The sequence below is a fragment of the Chrysochloris asiatica genome, unplaced genomic scaffold, assembly GCF_000296735.1.
Source record: "Chrysochloris asiatica unplaced genomic scaffold, ChrAsi1.0 scaffold00044, whole genome shotgun sequence".
NCBI classification, from domain to species: domain Eukaryota; kingdom Metazoa; phylum Chordata; class Mammalia; order Afrosoricida; family Chrysochloridae; genus Chrysochloris; species Chrysochloris asiatica.
Genome location: NW_006408562.1, coordinates 13976638 through 13998008, shown reverse-complemented (window position 1 = coordinate 13998008; position 21371 = coordinate 13976638). Strand labels below are relative to the sequence as shown.

General features: G+C 40.8%; 1 protein-coding gene and 1 pseudogene across 1 annotated transcript; one reads left to right on the top strand and one right to left on the bottom strand.

Annotated features, from left to right (window-relative positions):
* Positions 1–488: 488 nt before the first annotated feature.
* LOC102818614 lies at positions 489–2428 on the top strand (annotated as a pseudogene).
* An 18067-nt stretch (positions 2429–20495) lies between these two features.
* KCNE4 (potassium voltage-gated channel, Isk-related family, member 4) lies at positions 20496–21011 on the bottom strand. Its single transcript, XM_006861889.1, has one exon. It carries the CDS (start codon positions 21006–21008, stop codon positions 20496–20498), a length of 513 nt encoding a protein of 170 aa, XP_006861951.1. The 5' UTR covers positions 21009–21011.
* Between the last annotated feature and the right edge of the window lie 360 nt (positions 21012–21371).

The window sequence follows — 21371 nt, the reverse complement described above, 5'->3', positions numbered from 1 at the left end:
CAGGAGCAGAAAGCCTGTGGAGGGACTTGTGGACTAGAACTGCTGACCTTGTGATTCACAGTCTCTTGTTTACCCTACAGAGCCAGTTCTGGTTATGGTCTTTGTCCTTTCTCTCATTTCCAGTATTTTCCTAACTAAAGAAAAAATTTTGTGGGTAAATAATGACCACATTAAAGGAAAAAAACTTTCAGAAAAGGCCGGTTGATCAAAGGAGAGGTATTTTCTACCTGTTTCTGAAATCTGTTACTAATGGATGAAGGCAAATTTAAGTTGATGAATAGGTTTGGAAGAGAAGATGAGTTTGAGATTTGACATCTGAAATTTGAGTTGCTGGTGCTATGAGATAAGCACTGGACTGCAAACTGCTAGCTCAGTGGTTCAAACCCACCAACCGCTCTTCAAAAACCTTATACAAGAGAGCCGCAGTTCTCCCATGAGAGGGTCTTTGCCGTGATTCAAACACACTCAGTGGAAGACTCTCTAGTTCTCGGTACTCTTCAGGGATGAGCCATGTGGCGGTAGAAAATGCACTCGGGCTGGACCAGCAGTTTGCTGGCCTAGACCTGAACTCTGCAGATAATCAGAGGAAGTACAACCAGCAAAGGGCGCTATATTCCTCCTCAATTAAGGAACAGAGACGCTACTATGGGATTCTACGATAAAGACAATTCAAGGTGGAGTTCTAGCAAAGACAAGGATGCATACAGCAGCTTTGGGTCTCTCAATGATTCCAGAGGGAAGTCTAGTTTCTTCAGTGATCATGGAAGTGGATCAAGGGGAAGGTTTGATGATCGTGGACGAAGTGACTATGATGGAATTGGCAGTCATGATGACAGAAGTGGCTTTAGCAAATTTGAACGTGGTGGCAGTGGTCACTGGTGTGACAAGTCAGATGAAGATGGTTGGTCAAAACCACTTCCGCCAAGTGAACGCTTGGAACAGGAGCTGTTTTCTGGAGACAGCAATGGGATTAACTTTGAGAAATATGATGACATTCCAGTTGAGGCAACTGTCCTCCACATATTGAAAGTTTCAGTGATGTTGAAATGGAAGAAATTATTCTGGGAAACATTGAGCTTATTCGTTATACTCTCCTGACTCCAGTGTAAAAGCATGCTATCTCTAATATCGAGGAAAAAAGAGATCTGATGGCTTGCGCCCAAACAAGTTCTGGAAAAACTGCAGCATTTCTCTTGCCCATCTTGAGTCAGATTTGTTCAGATGATCCAGGTGATGTTTTGAGGGCCATGAAGGAAAATGGGAAATATGGTCACCACAAACAATACCCCATCTCCTTTGTGTTAGCACCAACAATAGAACTGGCAGTACAGATCTATGAGGAAGCCAGAAAATTTTCATACAGATCTAGAGTTTGTCCTTGTGTGGTTTATGGAGGTGCTGATATTGTTCAGCAGATTCGAGACTTAGAATGTGGATGTCACTCCAGGATGTCTAGTGGGCTTCATGGAAAGAGGACAAATTGGATTCGACTTCTGCAAATACTTGTTATTGGATGAAGCTGATAGGATGCTGGATATTGGGTATGAACCTCAGATACATAGAATAGTTGAACAAGACACTATGCCACCAAAGGGAATCTGCTACACCATGATGTTTAGTACTACTTTTCCTAAGGAAAAACAGATGCTTGCTCATGATTTCTTGGATGAGTACACTTTTTGGCTATAGAAAGAGTTGGCTCTACCTCAGAAAATATCACACAGAAAGTAGGTTTGAAAAGACCTAGACAAATGGTCATTTCTGCTTGACCTTCTAAATGCAACACTGACCTTGTGTTTGTAGAGACCAGAAAGGGTGCAGATTCTCTGGAGGATGTCTTATACTGTGAAGGATATGCTTGTACCAGTATCCATGGAGATTGATCTCAGAGAGATAGAGAAAAGGCCCTTCATCAGTTCCACTCAGGAAAAAGCCCAATTCTAGTGACTACAGCAATGGCTGCAAGAGGTCTAGACATTTCAAATGTGAAACATGTTATCAATTTTGACTTGTCAAGTGATATTGAGGAATATGTACATCTCATTGGCCGTCCAGGACATGTCAGAAACCTTGGTCTTGCCACCTCATTCTTCAGTGACAGGAACACTAATATTATCAAGGATTTGTTGGATCTTCTTGTTGGAGCTCAACAAGAAGTGCCGTCTTGGTTAGAAAATATGCCATATGAACAGCATTACAAGGCAAGCAGTCATGGACATTCTAAGAGTAGTAGATAGATTCAGTGGAGGATTTGGTGCCAGAGACTATAGACGAAGTAGTGGTGTCAGCAGCTCGAGCTTTAGTAGCAGTCGAGCAAGTAGCAGCTTAGCAGTGAAGGTGGTCATGGAAGCAGCATGGAGGATTTTACAACAGTGATGCATATGGTGGAAATTACAACTCCTGAGGGGTTGACTGGTGGGGTAACTGAACCTGCTTTGCAGCAGGTCACCCTGCCAAACAAGCTAATATGGAAACCACATGTAACTTAGCCACACTATACCTTGTGTAGCTTCAAGAACTCGCAGTACATTACCAGCTGTGATTCTCCACTGATTTTTTTAAAGGGAGCTCAAGGTCACATGAAGAAATGAAAGGGACAGTCAGCAGCCCTGTTTGGAAGGTGGTTTAAAGACTTCGTTGCTGTAGTTTGAATTAACTCCCCTCCCACCTATCCCCATCCCAAACTGCATTTATAATTTTGTGACTCAGGATCATTACTGTGCCTTTAACTTTAGACAACTTTTTATTTTGAGGTCCTGTTGGCTCAGTAATGCTCAAGATACCAATTGTTTTGACAAAATAAATTTACTGAACTTGGGCTAAAATCAAACCTTGGCACACAGGTGTGATACAACTTAACAGGAACCATCCTATAAGGAAAACCTTAAGCCCTGCATTAGAGCTTTTGATACTTGCAGATTGGGGGGAAACAAACAACAAACGTCTTGAAGCATATTAGTGGGAATTAGTTTCTAATGTGGCAAACTGTACCAAGTTAAAGTTCTGATTTGCTCACTCTATCCTGGATAGGTATTTAGAATCTGATAGTCTTTAAACAAGCCATTCCAGTCATGATGAGGTCATGTATGAATACATGCATACATTCAAAGCACTGTTTTCAAAGTTAATGCAAGTAAATACAACAATTCCTCTTTCAATGTTTATGCAGATCATTAATAATGAGCTAGTCAAATGTGGGCATACTATTACAGGGAATGTTTAAAGTTCTGATAACTTGAAAAAGGTTTTTAGGAGAATTCATCAACTTAGACTTTTTCAATGCCTGCCATAAATGAAATTGAAATGGTAGACTGGCTGACCACAGCAATAACCAGCCCTCATTATAGGACTCTGGGTGATTTTTGGTCTAATAACACACGCTGGTGAAAGATGAGGCTTTCTGCTCCCGTAAAGATTTCCAGCCTCGGAAACCCTGTACAGGGTGGCTGTGAGTTGGAACCGACTCCACGGCACATAACAACAACAGCAACAACGCATGCTAGTGTTGATGTTTTTTGTTCAAGAGGGTATGAACGGGAAGAATCATGCAGCAGGCTGCCTTTTAAATGCCGATTCACATTACTCTGTTCAAACTGCATTGAGATGTTAAACTGGCTTACTACAGACTTTGTAAAAATAGCTCCAGAAGAGTAACAAACCAAAATCTTTTGAGATCACACAGGTTGGAAATATGTACATAACTGCACAAGGTGTCAATTGGCTATACAGTGCAGTTGTAGTTGCATAGGTTTACATTGTATTTATAGTCTGTTTATGCTAAATCTGGCCAAAGATGAGCATTGTCCACCACTAAAACACCTCTGCCACTTTGAACTCTGTGTTAATTTTGTAGCCAGAATGTGGTGATCAAAACGCTCAATCTTTTTACAGTGGCATAGGAAGACGGCAAAATTTTCCTAAAGTGCAATAGACTTTCAAGTGTATTGTGCATTGTTCTAAAACTTTTATTTAGTAGGTGCACTTGACAGTATTGAGCACTTGGCATAATCAGTATTGAGGTCATTTGTTATGGTGCTACTTCAGTTAGTCTAGATTTAGGCCCTTTACATTTTGCCTGTAACTTTTTACAAAGTACTTCTTTTATTGTACATTCAGAGAATTTTATATATGTGTCTTGTGAGCATGTCCTTAAACTTCCAATCTTATTTTGTCTCTTGGAGATTGTTCAACACAGCTTGTCTAGGAAGGAGATGGGACTAGATTCTAAAACTTTGGCGGGGGGGACCATGGGAATGATAGTTGGGAAGAAAACTATTTGCACACGACGATTTCTAGATACTTTTTGCTGCTAGTTTTATGTAATATTTATTGAATATTTTGACAAATACTTATTTTTGTAAGCCTAAAAGTGATTCTTTGAAAGTTTTAAGAAACTTGACCAAAAGACAGTGTACAAAAACACTAGCACTTGAATGTTAAATGTTACTGTATGCGTGAAATTATATATTTCAGGGTAGTGTGAGCTTTTAATGTTATCATGTTAAACTTTTAAATCAAATTAAGCAGACCCGGCATTGGCAGTGTAGCCATAATTTTTTGATGCTAGTAAAAACAAAACTGATGACTTGAAAGTAAAACATGACAAGATTTTGATACACTTGTCTTAAGATATTAATGAAACACTTCAAAACACTGATATGAAGTGTCCAGATTCTCAGATGTTTGTTGCGTGAGTTTTGTTTAGTTGTGTGTATTTTTTTTTTTTTTCAGTTAATGTCTGGCACGTTACAATCCTCACACCTGTGGTTATCTTTGTTGTATTGGCATAATCAGCAACTTGTACATTCAGCGACAGCATTGGAGCAAGTTTTCTCAGCAAGCAATATTTTCAGTTAATGTTTCAAAAATCATGTAAGAATGGATTTAAACTTGCTGAATGTAAAAAATTGAACCTCAAGTCACTGTAGCTTTAGTAATTGCTTATTGTATTAGTTTAGATGTTAGCACTGAATGTGTTGTGCATCTTCTAATTTTATTAAAATAAAAAATTGAACTGCACAGTCTCCTTTGTTACTGTTGATTATGGTTTATTAGGAGAGGTGAAAATAAAGTGCTTTTGCCTGAAAAAAAAAAACCAAAAAACCTTATACAGGGTCTCTACAAGTGGGAACTGACTTGACGGCACTTAACAACAACAATAATGGGACATAGGTGACTATCTGCCACAGGTATAGCATGACATGACATAACAGTTAAGTGTAGAAGCACTGAAGTCAGAGTGTCATGTTCAAATCCCAATTCTGCTATCTAGCTGTGAAAGCCCAGTCCGTGCACTGTATTCTCATGCAAATAATGCATGCGTTATACTTGTTATGATTTTGTTGCCAATTTCACCACCACCTCAAGATTTGGTAAGCATATTTTGCTAAATTCTTACAAGTTGTTGTAAAAAAAAAAAAAAAAAAAAAGCTTAGTGTGCTTATAGAAAATACCTTAGGTGGGAGGACTCAGTTGGCAATAAGCATAGAATACCCATGTTATAATAACTATGCATGTGAAAGTTGGACAGTGAATAAGGAAGATCATAGAAGAATTGATGCATTTGAGTTATGGCATTGGAGGAAAATATTGAAAGTACCATGAGTTGCAAAAAAAAAAAATCTGTTTTGGAAGAAGTGCATCCAGAGTGCTCCTTGGAGAGGAGAATGGCCAAACTCGTCTCATATTTCGGACATATTGTCAGGAGGGACCAGTCACGGGAGAAGGATATCACGTTTGGTAAGGTGGAAGGTTAGCAAGATGGATTGTCAGAGTAGCAGCATCAATGGACTCAAGCGTGGCAACAATTGTGAGGTGGGCTCAGGATCAGGCAATGGTTCATTCTGTTGTACATAGGGCTGCTATGGGTTGGTACCAACTTAATGGCACCTAACAACAACAACAACGTTATTGATGTAAAGACATTGTACATAACCTGTCTAATCCTCAGTTTTCTCATGTTTATAATGGGTTGAAAATCTCTGTATCTTAATTTGTCATGAGAATGAAATTCAATTTGGAACATGCCAGATGGTGATGGTTATATCAGCTGCTCTGGGCTGTGCATATTAATCTGTTTGTTACCATCAAGTCGATTCCAACTCATTGCAACTCATATGGAACATAGTTAACTGCCCCATATGGTTTCCAAGGCTGTAATCATTATAGAAGCATCCTGCCACATCTTTCTTCCATGGAAGTGCTGGTAATTTGGAGTCACCATCATCTCAGGTACTTAACCATGACCACCAGGACTTCTAGACTGGACCACAATCTCCATTATTGAACCAAAGATTAGTCTATGTGGTGCTATTGAGATATTCTGTTAACATCTACAATCAGTTGAAGTAAAGATTACCCTCAATAAAGGGTGGGCCTTATCCAATCAGTTGATTAAAACTGATATTTCCCAGAAAATAAGAAATTCTGCCTTAAAAATGTAATATTAACTCCTGACTGTATTTCCAACCTGTCAACCTGTCCTACTCAAAATGAAATCTTTAACAACTTCAATCTTTTATCCATTGTTAAGAATGTTGTTTATTGGGTCAATGGTAAGGATTTTTGTTTTCTTTACATTGAGATGCAACACAGATCAAAGTCTGTGGTCTTTGGTCTTCATCAGTAAGTATTTTAAGTCCTCTTCACTTTCAGCTAACAAGGTTCTATAATTTGCATATTGCAGGTTGTTAATGAGTCTTCCTCCAATCCTGATGCCATGTTTTTCTCCATATAATCTAACTTATCAGATTATTTGCTCAGCACACAGGTTGACTAAGTATGGTGAAAGAATACAACCCTGTTGCACATCTTTCCGAATTTGAAACCATTCAGTGTTCCCTTTTCTGTTCAAACAACTGCCTCTTGGTCTATGTACAGGTTCCTGATGAGCACAATTGAGTGTTCTGGAATACTTATACTTCACAATGTTGTCCATAGTTTGTCATAATCCACACAATTGAAAGCCTTGATGTAGTCAATAAAGCACAGGTAAACATCTTGCTGGTATTCTCTGCTTTCAGCCAAGATCCAGCTGACATTAGCAATGATATCCCTCATTCTATATCCCCTTCTGAAACCAGCTTGAACCCCTGGGAGTTATCTGTTAATGTATGTTTGCAGTCATGTGTTTTTTTATTACCTTTAGTAAAACTTTACTCATATGAGCTATCAATGATACTATCCGATGATTTCCACATTCCATTGGGTCACCTCTCTTTATAATGGACTCAAATATAAATCTCTTCCAGTCAGTTGGCCAGACAGTTGTCTTCCAAATTTCATGGCATAGATGAGTAAGTGCCTCCAGTGCACCATCACATTGTTGAATGATTTAAAATTTTATTCCATCAATTCCTGGTGTCTCGTTCTTTGCCAATGCCTTCAATGCATCTTGGACTTCTCCCTTCAGGATCATGGCTCTTGATCATATGATGCTATCTCTTGAAATTGTTGAACATCAACCATTTCCTTTTGGTACAGTGACTCTGTGTATTCCTTCCATCTTCTTTTGATGCTTTCTTCATCATTCAATAATTTACCCAGTGAATCCTTCAATACCTCAAGACAAGCTTGAATTTTTTCTTCAGTTCCCCCAGCTTGAGAAATGTTACTGTCTTCTTCCCTTTTGATTTTCTAACTTCAGGTTTTTCCTCCACAGTTTGTTATAATATTTAACTTTATTTCTCAAACTGATCTTTGAACTTTTCTGTTCAGATTTTTTATATTCTTATTTCTTCCATTTTCTTTAAGATCGTTATGCTGGAGAGCAAGTATCAGAGTCTCTTCTGACATCATTTTGGTCTTTACCTTATTTTTCTTCTTCTTAATGTCCTATTACTTTCTTCTTGTCTGATGTTCTTGATTTTATCCTACAACTCTTCTGGGTTTTGGTCTTTAGTTTCTAATACATCAAATCTGCACTTCAGATGATCTTTAAATTCAGATGAGATATAGTCATGGTCATATTTTGTGGACTTGTTTTCATTTTCTTCAGCTTCAGCCTTAACTTACATATGACCCATTGATGGTCTGTTCCACAGTTTGTCTCTGTCCTTGTTTTGACTGGTGATATGGAGCTTTCCCACCATCTCTTTCCACAGATGTTGTCAATTTGATTTCTGTGTATTCCATCTGGTGAGGTCATCTTTTATGTTATTTTAAAAAGATATTTATAATGAACAAATCTTTGGTCTTTTTATCATACAATCTAATAATTTATCTATTTATTTTTAGCCAATATATGATAATAGTTCTATTTCTCTAGAGAGCCCTGGTTACTAATATACTGGCACATACTAAACTTATTTACAAGGGAGCTTCAAGAAATTCGTGGAAAAGTTTTATTATCTTTTGATTCCATCTTTCCATGAACTCTTTGAAACCTTTCATATGTGCTTACAGGATATAAGCACACCTTTCTCTGCTTCCATGAAGTTTTAAAGTCTTGGAAATTCTATGCAGGGTCACCATGACTTGGAACCAACTCAATTGCACTTAACAACAACTACAACATATGTCCTTGTTATTATTATTGACTTAATAGTTGAAGATTTGAGATTGGAGGAGGTCACTCAAAAAGAAAATGTAAAATGAGAAGTATATAACATTCCGAAAAGAATTCAAGCCCAAACTAGGTACTCTTACTACAAAAATAATAATGCATCTAAAATGTATAATCTCTTGGGAAAGGCAACATAACTTCTGTCATTAAGACCTGAGAATTGTTGTTGAGTGCCCTTAAGTCAATTCTGACTCATGTGTCCTTTATAAGGTTTCCACGGAATGGCTGGTACGTTTTTACCGAGGACCTTGAGATTAGCAGTCCAGTGCTTATCCTACAGCATCACACCAGGACTAGTGTGATGCAAGTACAAAAAAAAAAAAAAAAAGCAAAAAAAGAAACCAGAATCTCTCTATCAGATAACCCGACTTAGTTATTCAGCTGAAAAGGTAGGAGGAAGGGTAGAGATGAAGAAAATGGTCCTTCAATATCAAGGTTGAGAATATAAGTCACAATAAGTGATATGCCTGTTGGGTATGCATCATCTGAATCCCCAATCTAGAGCTATAACTCCAGTCTTTGCCTTCAAGGGTGATCCCCTGGTTTTGGGGATATCAGCATAGAAGGTGTACTGAAGTTGAGCTGAAACATGTGAAAACTAAAACTGAAAGTCAAATCTGTGTACTTCAGGTAGGACAATGCTACTCAACTCTGTTTGAATATTGCTCTTCTATTTTTAGCATCTTCTTCTTTATTAAAGTTTCCAGTAATATCACATCGCACTGCTTTAAGGGAATGCGTTTACTCCTGCACGTTCAGATCCATCCCACTATAAAAGACAGTAAGTATTAGGACTCAACTAAGAAACGAAGTCAGGATTTTTTAATGCCAAGTCATATTCATGAATCCAGTACATAGGGCAGCTTGAGGTGAGAGGCTCAAAGGAGAAGATATGCTACGGAATTTTTCTTCACCAAGTCATGACAGAGATGTCAGAAGACCTGACTTAGAACACCAGATCTGCTTCTGTCTCTGATGATGTTGTTAATTGCAGTCTAGACAGTTCTGACTCATAGTGACCCTGTGTAGGACTTCTGAGAAGCAACTGGTAGGTTTGAACTACTGATCTTAAAATTAGAAGTCCATTGCTTACCTTAGAGCACCACACCAGGCCTCCATCTCTTATAAAAACTTTGAACAAATCGTATAACTGCTGTAGGTCTCTCCCAAAATTAAAGTGAGAGCTTGGGCTAATGACCTAGAAGGCATCTTCTAGGATTCTATGCATTAATCAAATAGGTTGGGTTATACTACAGTAACAAAACCTCTATAACTTAGAATTATTATTTCTTCATGCAAACTCAACTGCAGATTTGGAGCTACAGAGAAATAGGCTTCCATGCAGGAAAGCTCATTCTTCAAGGTTGAATCAGACTTAGTAATCTTAGTGGCTGCACCATCTAGAACATGTACCCTTTTAGTGGCATGCTGGTGAAGAGGACAACTAAAGAATCATGCAAAGGCTTTTCATTGGCCCGCTTGAAAGTAACATACATGGATGTATGATGATGCAAGATGATGGAGAGGGTAGAAGTGCAGTGAGGAGCTCCATCAACAAAAACACAGAATACCAGACCAAGCAGGTTCTGGGGATGGTCCCAGAACTCTAAACCACATATAAAGGAATATTTAGAAAGTTGAAAGGCTTACAACCAGTGGAATTTATAGCAAAAGCAAGAAATCCAGTGCTTTCTAATCCAATGTGCTCAGCTGCTCCCTAAGTGGTCATCTTGGGGGAGACTGAGTAAGGGAAGGATCAGAGCAGCCACAGATGCCTGACAGAATCTTGGAGATAAAGGTGTGGGCATTCTTTTTTTTTTTTTTTTTTATCTGTTCATTGGTCTCTCACTGTCTGCACACCTCCATTCTGGTGATTAGATGGGGTGCCTGAGAGATTGGATACCTCACCCCAACCCCCAGAGGTTCTACTCCACATGCTCACAGATCTCAAAATTTAAAGGGACAGTTTCCACTTAAAACCAAACGGCAGCACAAAATGGCCACAGCCAGCCCTGAACTGTTTATCACTAGGAAAAAGGTCTGAATGGGATTGTGGAGTGGGACAGGCAGACTAAAAAGGAAACAGGCCGAAAATTAAATCTTGAGTTATATCATAACAACCAACAGGGGCATCTTGAAATTTCTCAGGAAGAAGAGTGGAAAGGGAAGCCCATCTCATGATCACATCTACTTGGAGGTAATCAGAAAGCATAAAAAAAATACCAAAACACACACCCATCTAAGTATCAAGGCCACAGTTAACTACTGAATATGCCCAAACAACAGAAACAGATGACCATATAAGCACATGTCCAGAAATGAGATAAAATGATTGAGACAAACGATCTGGAGGTAGACCTATACACCATACTAGAAGGAGGGCAGGCTTTGGAAATGCCTGAGAAGGAATTCAGAAAAAAAAAAAGTTTATAAAATGTATCAAAACAATGGAGTATAAAAAATAAGGAAGAAGTCAGGAAAGCACTACAGGAGCCATCAAATATGATAGATACAGCATAGGAAACAATTAAAAATTACAGAAAGTGGTCCAAACAATAATAGAATATCAGAAATGGACAATGCACTGAAAGGGCAAACTAGTAGAATTGAAGAGATGGAAGCCAGAACTAGTGAGCTAGAAGATGAATCTCTCTATACTACTAAGATAGCAGAACAAGCATAAAAAAGGATTTAAAAAAATATCTGAAGAAGGGCTAAGATTCATGTTGGACAACATGAAGAGAAATAACTTAAGAATTATCAGCATTCCAGAACAGGAAGACTCATGCAAGTCCACAAAGGAGATAGTTGAAGAGCTTCTGGAAGAAAATTTCCCTAACATCCTAAAAAGCGAAAAGATAGACATTCAAGAAGCTCAACAGATCCCATGAAAGATAGATCCTAAAAGACAATCAACAAGACCTATATAATAATCAAACTCTCTAAAATCAAAGATAAAGACAGAATCCTGAAAGCAGCTAGGGAAAAGAGAAGTGTAACATATAAAGGCAAGCAAATCAGATTAAGCTCAGATCTCTCAACAGAAACCATGAAGGCAAGAAGGCAATGGGGATACATATATAAAATCCTGGAGGGAAAAAAAAACTTCTACTTAGCAAAGCTGTCGATCAAATACAACAGTGTAATGAAATTTTTTCCAGCATAAACAGAAGCTAAGGGATTTTGCCAAAGCCAACCCTATGATGAAAAACATCCTAATGGGAGTTCTGTGGACTGAGAACCAACAAGAACAGACAACAACCAGAGATTGACATACATGGCAGCATCACCTGGAACTCAATCAATGAATGGAAGAGTCAAGAACAGAATAAAACTATAAAAATTAAGAGGATCTGGGAGTTCTGTCTATGATCAAAACAATTACAGTGTGAAAGAAGGTAAACACAGAGGAACAGAGATCCAGGTGGTTAAAAGATCAGGTAGATTACAGGATAAAATAGACTGTCTTAAATGGAGGGAAAAGTTAATGGAATATAAGGTAACCACAATGGTGGGGTTGGCCAGGGAGGGTTTAGGAAGAGGTGGAGGGAGGCAAGGGTAAGGACAGACACATCATAATTCGGCTGTTGGGGAGAGCAATACAAGAAGGGGGAGGAGGTGGAAGACCAAGGTAGATAGGAGAACACCGAGACAGGTTTGCATGGGCTAAGTGGGACAGAGATAAATAGTGATGCATGCTCAACCCTGGAACAACAGGGCTCTGTGATACAGGGATCTAGGCATATTTTGAAGAGGGGAAATAATACTAAAATGCTTGACTGTCTTATGGATATTGGTTTCCCCTGCCTACTATTGTAAAATAGACACTTGAGTGGGATAAAAAGGAATGTTGGGAAACATGATTACAGAAAACTTGGAGGCCGGTCTTCAGCCTATAACTGATTGGAATACCTAAAAGGGGTTCCAGAACTTACCCAGTGAAATAGGACTCTTGCAGAGTCTTTGCAGAGTATAGGACCTTAGGTGGAATCCTGAGTTCCATCCAGAACCTTACGAGGTGGAACATTCCCACTAGAAAGGACAAGCAGACCAGCCTGGAACAGCTAGAATGACACAAGATACATCTTCAAAAAAAGATCATCAGGAAAAAACAAAAACAAAAAATGTCAGTATGACTGGATACTACAAGAATAAGCAAGCTGTTTGTTGGGAAACCATCAAGGCAAACATCGAGTACCTTCAGGAAAAAACCCCCTCTAAGACTGAAACTCAAAGGGAACACCTGAGCAGGTATGTAAGCTTGCTAGCAACCACATCGGTGTACTGGTGAGTGGAAGAGGGGGAAAGGCAGCTATGAAGAAATGGGCTGATTTCAACCATGTGCCAGTGACTCCCGTTGACCTGGAGATGAGAGAGAGAAGAGGAAGTACTGGTTGGTCCAAAGTGTGGTGAGACCTGGGGATACCTGAGCCTATGGACAAAGACATAGCCACAGAGGGCTAGAGCTGAGAGTGAAGCATCCCACTGATATGAAATGAGGGGAGATGCACAAGAACACCCAAGCTTGCAGGCAGTACCCACAGAAACAAGGGTAAATTACTACAATTTGATGAACCTGACCTATACTCACGGAGGTAGGAACTCTAAATACCAACAGAGAGGAAAGGAGTCTTCACATCAAGTATCAACGCTATCCGCTCTGTACACAGGGTAATAGGGACGGGCAACTTAGACATTGGCTAACTAAAATGAGGGGGCAATAAAGGCCCAAAGTGACTTGCTTACAAGGTTTCAAGAGGGAGTGTAGTTTAATAGAGTGTAGGGGAAGAAAGAGTCCCCACTGAATAGATTCCGTCTTGTCTAGATGGGTCTGGTTAAATGAGATGGGGATAAGATTCTTATGATTCATTACTGAGTAATTGTTATCATGACTAATTGTGACTGTCACAATTGTAAAGGTAAAAGTTTTGTAACAAAAACTTGTGTAACAAAAAAAGTGGTTAATCTTATGGTCCAGAAACAAAGGACCCTAGGATCATCAAGGAAGAAAAACACAAGCAGAATGCGAGACATTATCTAGAGAAGCAGCGACGTCAGAGATGGAGGCAGAGATGGGGATATGGAGAGGGGGAGCAGCTGAGGACTCTAGATTCATGGGAAGAGAGGGACTAAGATCTGGTGACCAGGAGGCAGACTTGCAGACTGTGCCCTTTGGAGGTGTAACTTATTATATATTCCTGAGTGTTTAAAAAAAAAGAGCTAAAATAAATACAGAGAAATACTGTTAACTGATGGTACATGGAAGGGATTGTAATCATTATGATGAAACAAGTTATATGATTTGTTGAACATTAAACTGATGATCTGTCCTGTAAACTTTCACTCAATCCACAATAAAAACTTAAAGAAAAAATAATAATAATAAAATTAAATTTTTAAAAAGTAACACACATCACTTCCATCCCGATTATACTGATCACACCTGAGGGCTGGGGGTAGACAGAAAGAGTGGTTGTGAAGTAGAATCATCTGTGTTCAGAAACAGGAAGAAGAACCGGATTGTGATAAATATTAGGTATGTCTAAGGAACCCTGATGATACAATGATTAAATGTTTGACTGCGAACCAAAGGTTTGATGTTTCAAATCCACCAGTGGTTCCTTGGGAGAAAACATCTGGCAATTTGCTTCTGTAAAGCATACAGCCTGGGAACCCTATGAGACAGTTCTATTCTGTCATAAAAGGTCATCATGAGTCAAAATCATCTAAAAGGCAACTGGTTTGATTGATATATTTTTTGTTGTTGCTGTTGTTAGGTGCTGTAGAGTCAGTTCCAACTCATATGACTCTATGAACAACAGAATGAAACACCCAGTCCTGTACCAACCTCACAATCATTGCTAAGCTTGCTCAAGGCTGCTGCCACTGACAATCCATCTCTTTGTGGGTGGATCTCCCTGTTTTTCACCCACTCTACTAAGCATGGTGTCCTTCTCCAGGAATTGGTCCCTCCTGACAACATGTCCGTAGTATAAGAGACGAAGTGTAGCCATCTTGGCTTCTAAGAAGCATTCTGGTACTTCTTCCAACACAGATTGGTTAGATCTTCTGTCAGTTCATGGTGCGTTTAATATTCTCCTCCAACATCATAACTCAAATGCATCAATTCTTCTATAGTCTTCCTTATTCACTGTCAAACTCATATACGTAGAGGACATTGAAAATATCAGAGCTTGGGTGAGGCATACATTATATCTTTGCTGATGAACACATAACGAGTGCAGCTGATTTGCCTAATGCAATACATCATTTGATTTCTTCACTGCTGCTTCCCTAAGTGTTAATGGTGGGTTCAGGCAAAATGAAGTCTTTGGCAACTTCAATCTTTTCTCCTTTTGTCATTATGCTATCTGTTAAGGAATCCACTGTTGAGGATTGCTGTTTTCTTTCATCTTCATCAGTCAGCATTTTAAGTCCTTTTTGCTTTCAGCAAGCAATGTTGTATCATCTGCGTATCGTGGGATGTTAATAGTTTCCCTCCAATCCTGATGCCACATTCTTCTTCATGTAATCCAGTTTCTCAGATTATTTGCTCAGCATACAGTTTGAATAAATATGATGAAAGAATACAACCCTGGCACATACCTTTCTGGATTTTAAACCATTAAGTTTCGCCTTGTTCTGTTCAAACAACTGCCTCTTGTCCTTTTATCTTTGGTGACCAGCACTTTGTGAAGTGCCAACAACAGACTAGATGCTTAACACAGGGGGTTGTAAATATCAGAGGAAGCATGTGTTCAACATACCACAAGTGCTTAATGAATATTATGTGTTGTTGTTAATGTTGTTTCTGTTCTTTTTTGTGTAATAAATGTGAGAGAGAAAAGAAGGACAGGTAAGAGAAGAGGGAAAATGTCATTCACTAGTAGTGTAGTGGTTACGAATTGGGCTGCTAACCTCAGGGTCAGCAGTTCAAAACTACCAGCTGTTCCATGGGAGAAAGATGAAGATTTCTGCTCCTGTAAAGATTCACAGCCTCAGAAACCTTGTACAGGGTCATTAATGAGTTGGAACTGACTCCATGGCACATAACAACAACAACAATATTTGAACAATGGTTCAGCATTCAGATACTGACAGTTTGAACCCACCCAGAAGCTCCATGGGAGAAAAACCTGACAATCTGCTTCTATAAAGAGTTTAGCCAAGAAAACTATCTGGATCATGGGATCACCATGAGTAGAAATCCATTAGATGGTGTCTAACACCAACAAAAGCAGAAAAATTAAAAAGGTGGGGATATTGATGTAGAGAATTACCTAACCATGTCTCTCAACAGAGAATGCAAGGTAAGAAGCCATTCTCTAGAGAAAGGAAGAAAAGAACTGAGCCCCATATTGAACGGAGCCGGGGAGTTGGAGGGAGAAGAGATGTGTTCCACAGGACCAAAAGAGAACAGTTTCTTCCTGCATCCCCCCACACACCCTGAGAATGGGTGTGTAGTGGTCCAGAGTAATCACCTGTGTGGTCTTGTCTTAATGACTCCAGTGGAATCCCATGATCCATAGGTTTCCTTGGCTATAATCTTTATAATAACAGATCTTCAGATGGTTCTCTCGCGGAACCTCTGGATGGGTTTGAACTGTCAGCAACTGTGTGCTATACTGTTTGTTCAAATGCAGTAAGATAAGCAGTAGACTTCTTAACCATAGGTTGGCTGTTCAATCCACCAGCCCCTGCTTGGAAACTCTATACAAAGTTGCTATGAGTCACTGGAAGACACTTAACAACAACAGCAATGCTCCAGTGGCCTTGGGCCCACAGGCTCCTGCAATCTAGTGACCTTGGCTTTTTGTCTCCATGGTAACAGCTCACATCCTAAACTATTCCTTCCTGTGTGGGAGGCAGTATTTCAGAAATGGGGGAAGGCAGACTTGAACAGTGGTTTTTCTCTCTTGTGACCTTTCTCCTCTGGCAAATTGCATCCTTTTCCTGAGCATTTCCATCTCCTGGGGAAAACATTTACAGAAGAGGACACTTCTGTGACATTGTTTGAGATACATGCTGGGATATATTTTAAGAAGGAGAAGGCTGAAGATGCTTTTCCTTTAGTTTCACATGGCACTTCATATTCCTCAGGGTGTTACACTATTCTTTTCCTCAGACTCTCTCCAAAGAGGGAGCCCAGCATCTTGGTCTCATGCTGAAAGAGAGAAAAGTTGGATAGCTTCCCCAGAACTCCAGAACAACACAACAGTAGAGAGCGGCTAGAAACCCACATACAATTTGGTGGAGCCCTTCCCTGACCCCCGTTCGCCCCCTTCCTTCCTGGGTTCCAGTTCCTGCTGCGGCTACTATCCTGGCCAATCAACTGGTACATCTCCCTCTAGCTCTTCAATCCCATAAGCCACCACACCCCTGGGAGTCTCTCCAGCACAGTGCACTTGAGTGTAAGGATACAGAGCAAATCTACTCTCTGTCCAAACCTGGAGTATAAATTACGTTTTAAACTCAGTGTTCATTCTGTTCCACAACGTCTGGGGTCAGAGTAGCACTCTACAGCAAGATAAATGATCCTTCCACAGCTGGGTCCTAGAAGTGCATGCCTGACCACAAAATCCTCCAATCCAGGCTCAGAAGTACACCATGAGGTTCACTTTCCAACCGAGCCTCGAGCCAAGAGCGTTCATTCCTTGGCCCAACTTCAGCCTTTCCCGATAGTTTTGACCCCATGTTTCTGTCTGTGAAGGAAATCTTGTACTCTGCAGCATCTCTGCCTGCCTTTGACGTCTAAAGGTGTAATTAGAACAGCATGCAGTAAGCAGAATGAGCCATTTACCTCATCCCTAACATTTAAGTGTTTTAAAATATGTTTCTAATATCTTAGGTGCATGGGCCAAATTCCCCATTCCGTTTTTCACATGCATGAGTAACTCCACACAGACCAAACCCCTTGGGCCTTAGGTTCTGCTTAGAAGTTCTTTTATTTATTTATTTTTTAAGAAAACAAATATTCCATTAAAACGACATAGTGTACTCTGCATATTTTTAGGACAATTAGAGTTTAGAATTCCCTCTTCTCCCAACCATGGTAAAAAAAAAAAAGAAAAAAGAAAAAAGTCTGTTCTTTAACTGTTTACTTACCAAGAATGGTATTAAGCCGGCATTAAGAAAACCAAGAGGCTTTCTCATGTTTCACAATTTTGTCTCACCTTACATTGTCAACTGGCCCATCAGATACTCCGTATTATTTGAAAAGGAGCCAAGCTCTTTGTACTGTTGTCAGGTAACTCCTTTAGGGAGCCCTGTGTTACGAGTCTGATTGAAGCAGTTACTTGAAATAGAAAGCCAAACTCATAGGAAACAAAGGAACATTAGAAAGGAGGACACTTCTACCATCTGCTTGATATAAAATGGGTCACAGGTTTGATGATTGTCCTTTAGCTCTTCAGCTTGTGTAACAAACCACAAAGAAAAGACTTCAGTAGGTTGTCCAGATCTCAGCCTTCGGGCCAATGTGGGCCAGAGGGAAACAGGACCAAGTGGGAGGGGTCTAGAAATCAGTCTTAAGTGGGAGGAGTCTAAGAGAGAAAGGAAAGCCAACCCATGCTTACAGACTTCATGGGTTTATAGGTTTGTGTTGCTAGGACAACAGCAACTCCCTATCCATGAACCTGGGCTGCTGGGACCACTCATGTGGCTAATATTTGCCAAGCCAACATGCAGATCGAATCTTTTCTTGCAGTCAAATTTAGAGCAAACAACTTAGTAGGTTCAAGTCCAAAGACACCTGGCCACCAAATTAAAAACAGAGATGCTGATGAAAGGCTGTGTACAATTTGTTTTCCATTCGTTGCAAAGCGTCTCAAAAGATAGGCAAGTCAAGCCTTGCTTATCCCTGGCTGAAGGCAGAAATAAGATATGCCTTAGAGAGAGTCTAGTTTGGGAACTGACTATAACCGAGAGATGGCTGGAAAATATGTCTGAATTTCTTAGAAATTGGGAATTGTGTTGAAGAATCAAAGAAAGAATTCGTGACTTCCTGGGCAAAAAGTGTTTGTTTATTTAAATTAAAAAATACCCTGGACATTACAAACTGTTAAATATAGAAAACAATTCTATACAACTCAATAGAACAAGAAGGACGTATCTACATCACTTTTGAACAGGCGCAGAGAGACTTGCAGCCCACTTCAGCATAAAGCAATGGAAAATGTGGCAACGCACATGCCCGTTGCTGTAAAGTTTCAGAATTCAAGTGATTCCAGGCAAGGGGCCAAACTTTACGTGGCTTCTCTCAATTTACACAGCCCCCTTTGGAGTAAATCCACACTCTGAAATTTAAAGTGAACAGAGGGTCCTTTTTCTCTCCCTGACCCCACCATCCAAACATAAATTTCCTCTAGCTCTGTGTTAGGACAGACAGCTAAACCAGCTCCTAGCCTCTTACCCCTTCCCTGGTGGGAGTAGTCAGGGTTGTGTAGACAATCCAGGGAGATTAGGTTCTTTTTGCTAGAATTAAATCTGTGCTGTGTTTCTCTCCCCCCTTGTCTTCACTGGACTGAAAAGTCTAGGAATCTATGGAGACATTGGCAAGCTTTGCGGAACGTTTTACTTCTAGACTCTTCATTCCCCTCATTGGGAGTGTTCACATTCCACCACCAGAGTTTTACAGAATAAAAAGAGGCCTCTGCCTCTTTGGACCAATCCTGGGAAAAACTAAAGCAAGATGGGTTGGTGGTTCACCCTAAACTCCCCAGTTATCTGTGCTTGAAGACTCCAACTCCTCCTTCAACTAAGCAAGTCCCAGCCCTTTTTAGACTAACTGGCTAAGAAGGGACTACATTGGTCTCCTCCACAGCTTCCTCACACCAGGCACTGCACAGTTTATCACAGAGCCTTTAGAATTGAAACCCATCCTCCCAGGCCCCTGGGGATACATACAGATCATTAGGAGTCTCATGGAGGCAGTAAGCTACCCAATGACATGCCCAGGACTAAACAGCAAATGAATGTCAGGCCCAGGGACCAGGAACAGAACTTCTCCCCCAGTTTTCTGTCCCCTCTGCCTGAGAATGCCCTTCAAGATCTCAGCTACGTGACGGAATACCATGTTGTAGAGGCCCACATAATGAATGTCCTTCCCAGCTCAGAAGACGAGGCTGGGAAAATGAACAAGAGCAGAGCTAATGATTTGGCCTCATTCAACCCTACCATCACCCCTTCTAGAAAGGCCATTCAGAGTGCAGGTCAGATTCTAGATAAGTCCTTCTGACTGGTCAGTCACAGGTCAGAGAGCTAAAGGTCATAGGTTAAACAAGGGGTCAAAATAGCAGATCATCTAGCTCATATAACTCCAGCCAATATTAACAGGTCTAAACAATTTTTTTTTCTTACAGTATGCAAACCGGCCAGGTTCCAATCACCAGCTTTGTCCCATCAAAAGTCTTGCATACATTTTTTTCCCTCCGATCCAAAAGAAGCTGTGTAACTGGCTGGGAATTATGTTTCAGGCATTCAGTAAGGTTCTTATAGCCAACCAGATCTAGAAGAGCAAGGCTCTAAGAAAGTTAGCAAATGGAAACTAGGCCATTGGCATGTCCTAAGCAGCCTCTGCGTGGGCAGATGCGTAGGGCTTACCGAAGTTGTCCAGGGAAAAGCAACAGCACACACATCGCCCTGCACCCATTTCCGAACAAGAACCCCAGCACCCAGGTCCCAAAGTAAATATACCCACTGCATGTCTTCAGCGGTGGGTCCAAGCCACAAACCCACCACGGTCTTCTCGCTGCTGCTGCTGCTGCTGACTCTGGCTGAGCCTTGTCCCCCATCTCGTCCTGGTTTGGGGGTTCTTCGAGGGTCTCTCCAAAGTGGCAGCTGACCTGGACAAGTGAAAGCAGACACATCAAAGTGTCCTTGCTCTCGCTAAGGGTGCTGGAGGATGGGTTCACCTCCAGGGTCCCTGGGGGTGCTAGGAATTCTGGTGGATGTTCTCTGAGGAGCCTTCACTGCTTTCATTGAGGGGCGTCTCGGAAGTCTCCCCCAGCTCATCATCCGCCCCTTCCTCCTGGATGGTCAGGTGCACGTCGGGAGACGAAGACTCAGAGCTGACGCTGTCCCCTTCCATGGAGCAGAGGGTGCAGGACAGAGCAGGTGCCATGCTCTCCTGCAGCATGTTTAGCATCAGGGGCATGTGCACCGACCTCAGACCAGAAGCCATGGGCAGTGGTTTCATAGCTTCTTCCCAGAGGCGCTCCTCGTCCTTGTACAGCAACAGCAAGCTGGACTTCTTCTCCCGCCGCTTGGATTTCATGTAGCCCATCATGATGCCAATCAAGAAGACGCCGTAGAAGGACATGACCACCAGGATGTAGAAATATTCGTTGCCGTTTCCGTGGCCACTGTCGGACACATGGGATTCACCGAGACTGCTGGTCATGAAGGTGCTGGCATGGGTGCTGTTCAGTGGCTCCATCTTCAGCATTGAAGCACTGCCCACGCCGCGGGGTCTGGGGAGAAACCTGCAGGTTAGGACACTCCCACAGCTTCTCAGGACTGGGGCGGGGGAGGGGGGATAAGACAAGCCTGGTAGTAAATGCATGCAGGAGGAGAGGTGAGAGTTCCCTATACTATGGATTAACTATGAGGAGTTGGAGTGGGTGGGGTAGGAGGCAAGAGGAGGGGGTGGGAGAAGAAAGGAGGACTTCAATTTTTCGCTTTCACGTGCCTGTCGTATTTGCATTTCTTAAAATGAGCATGCATTTTCTTATCATTTTAAAAAAGAGGAAAAGTTCATATAAAACCAAGAAGACGAAAAGAAAATTAGTAACGTCCTAATTAAAGAGGA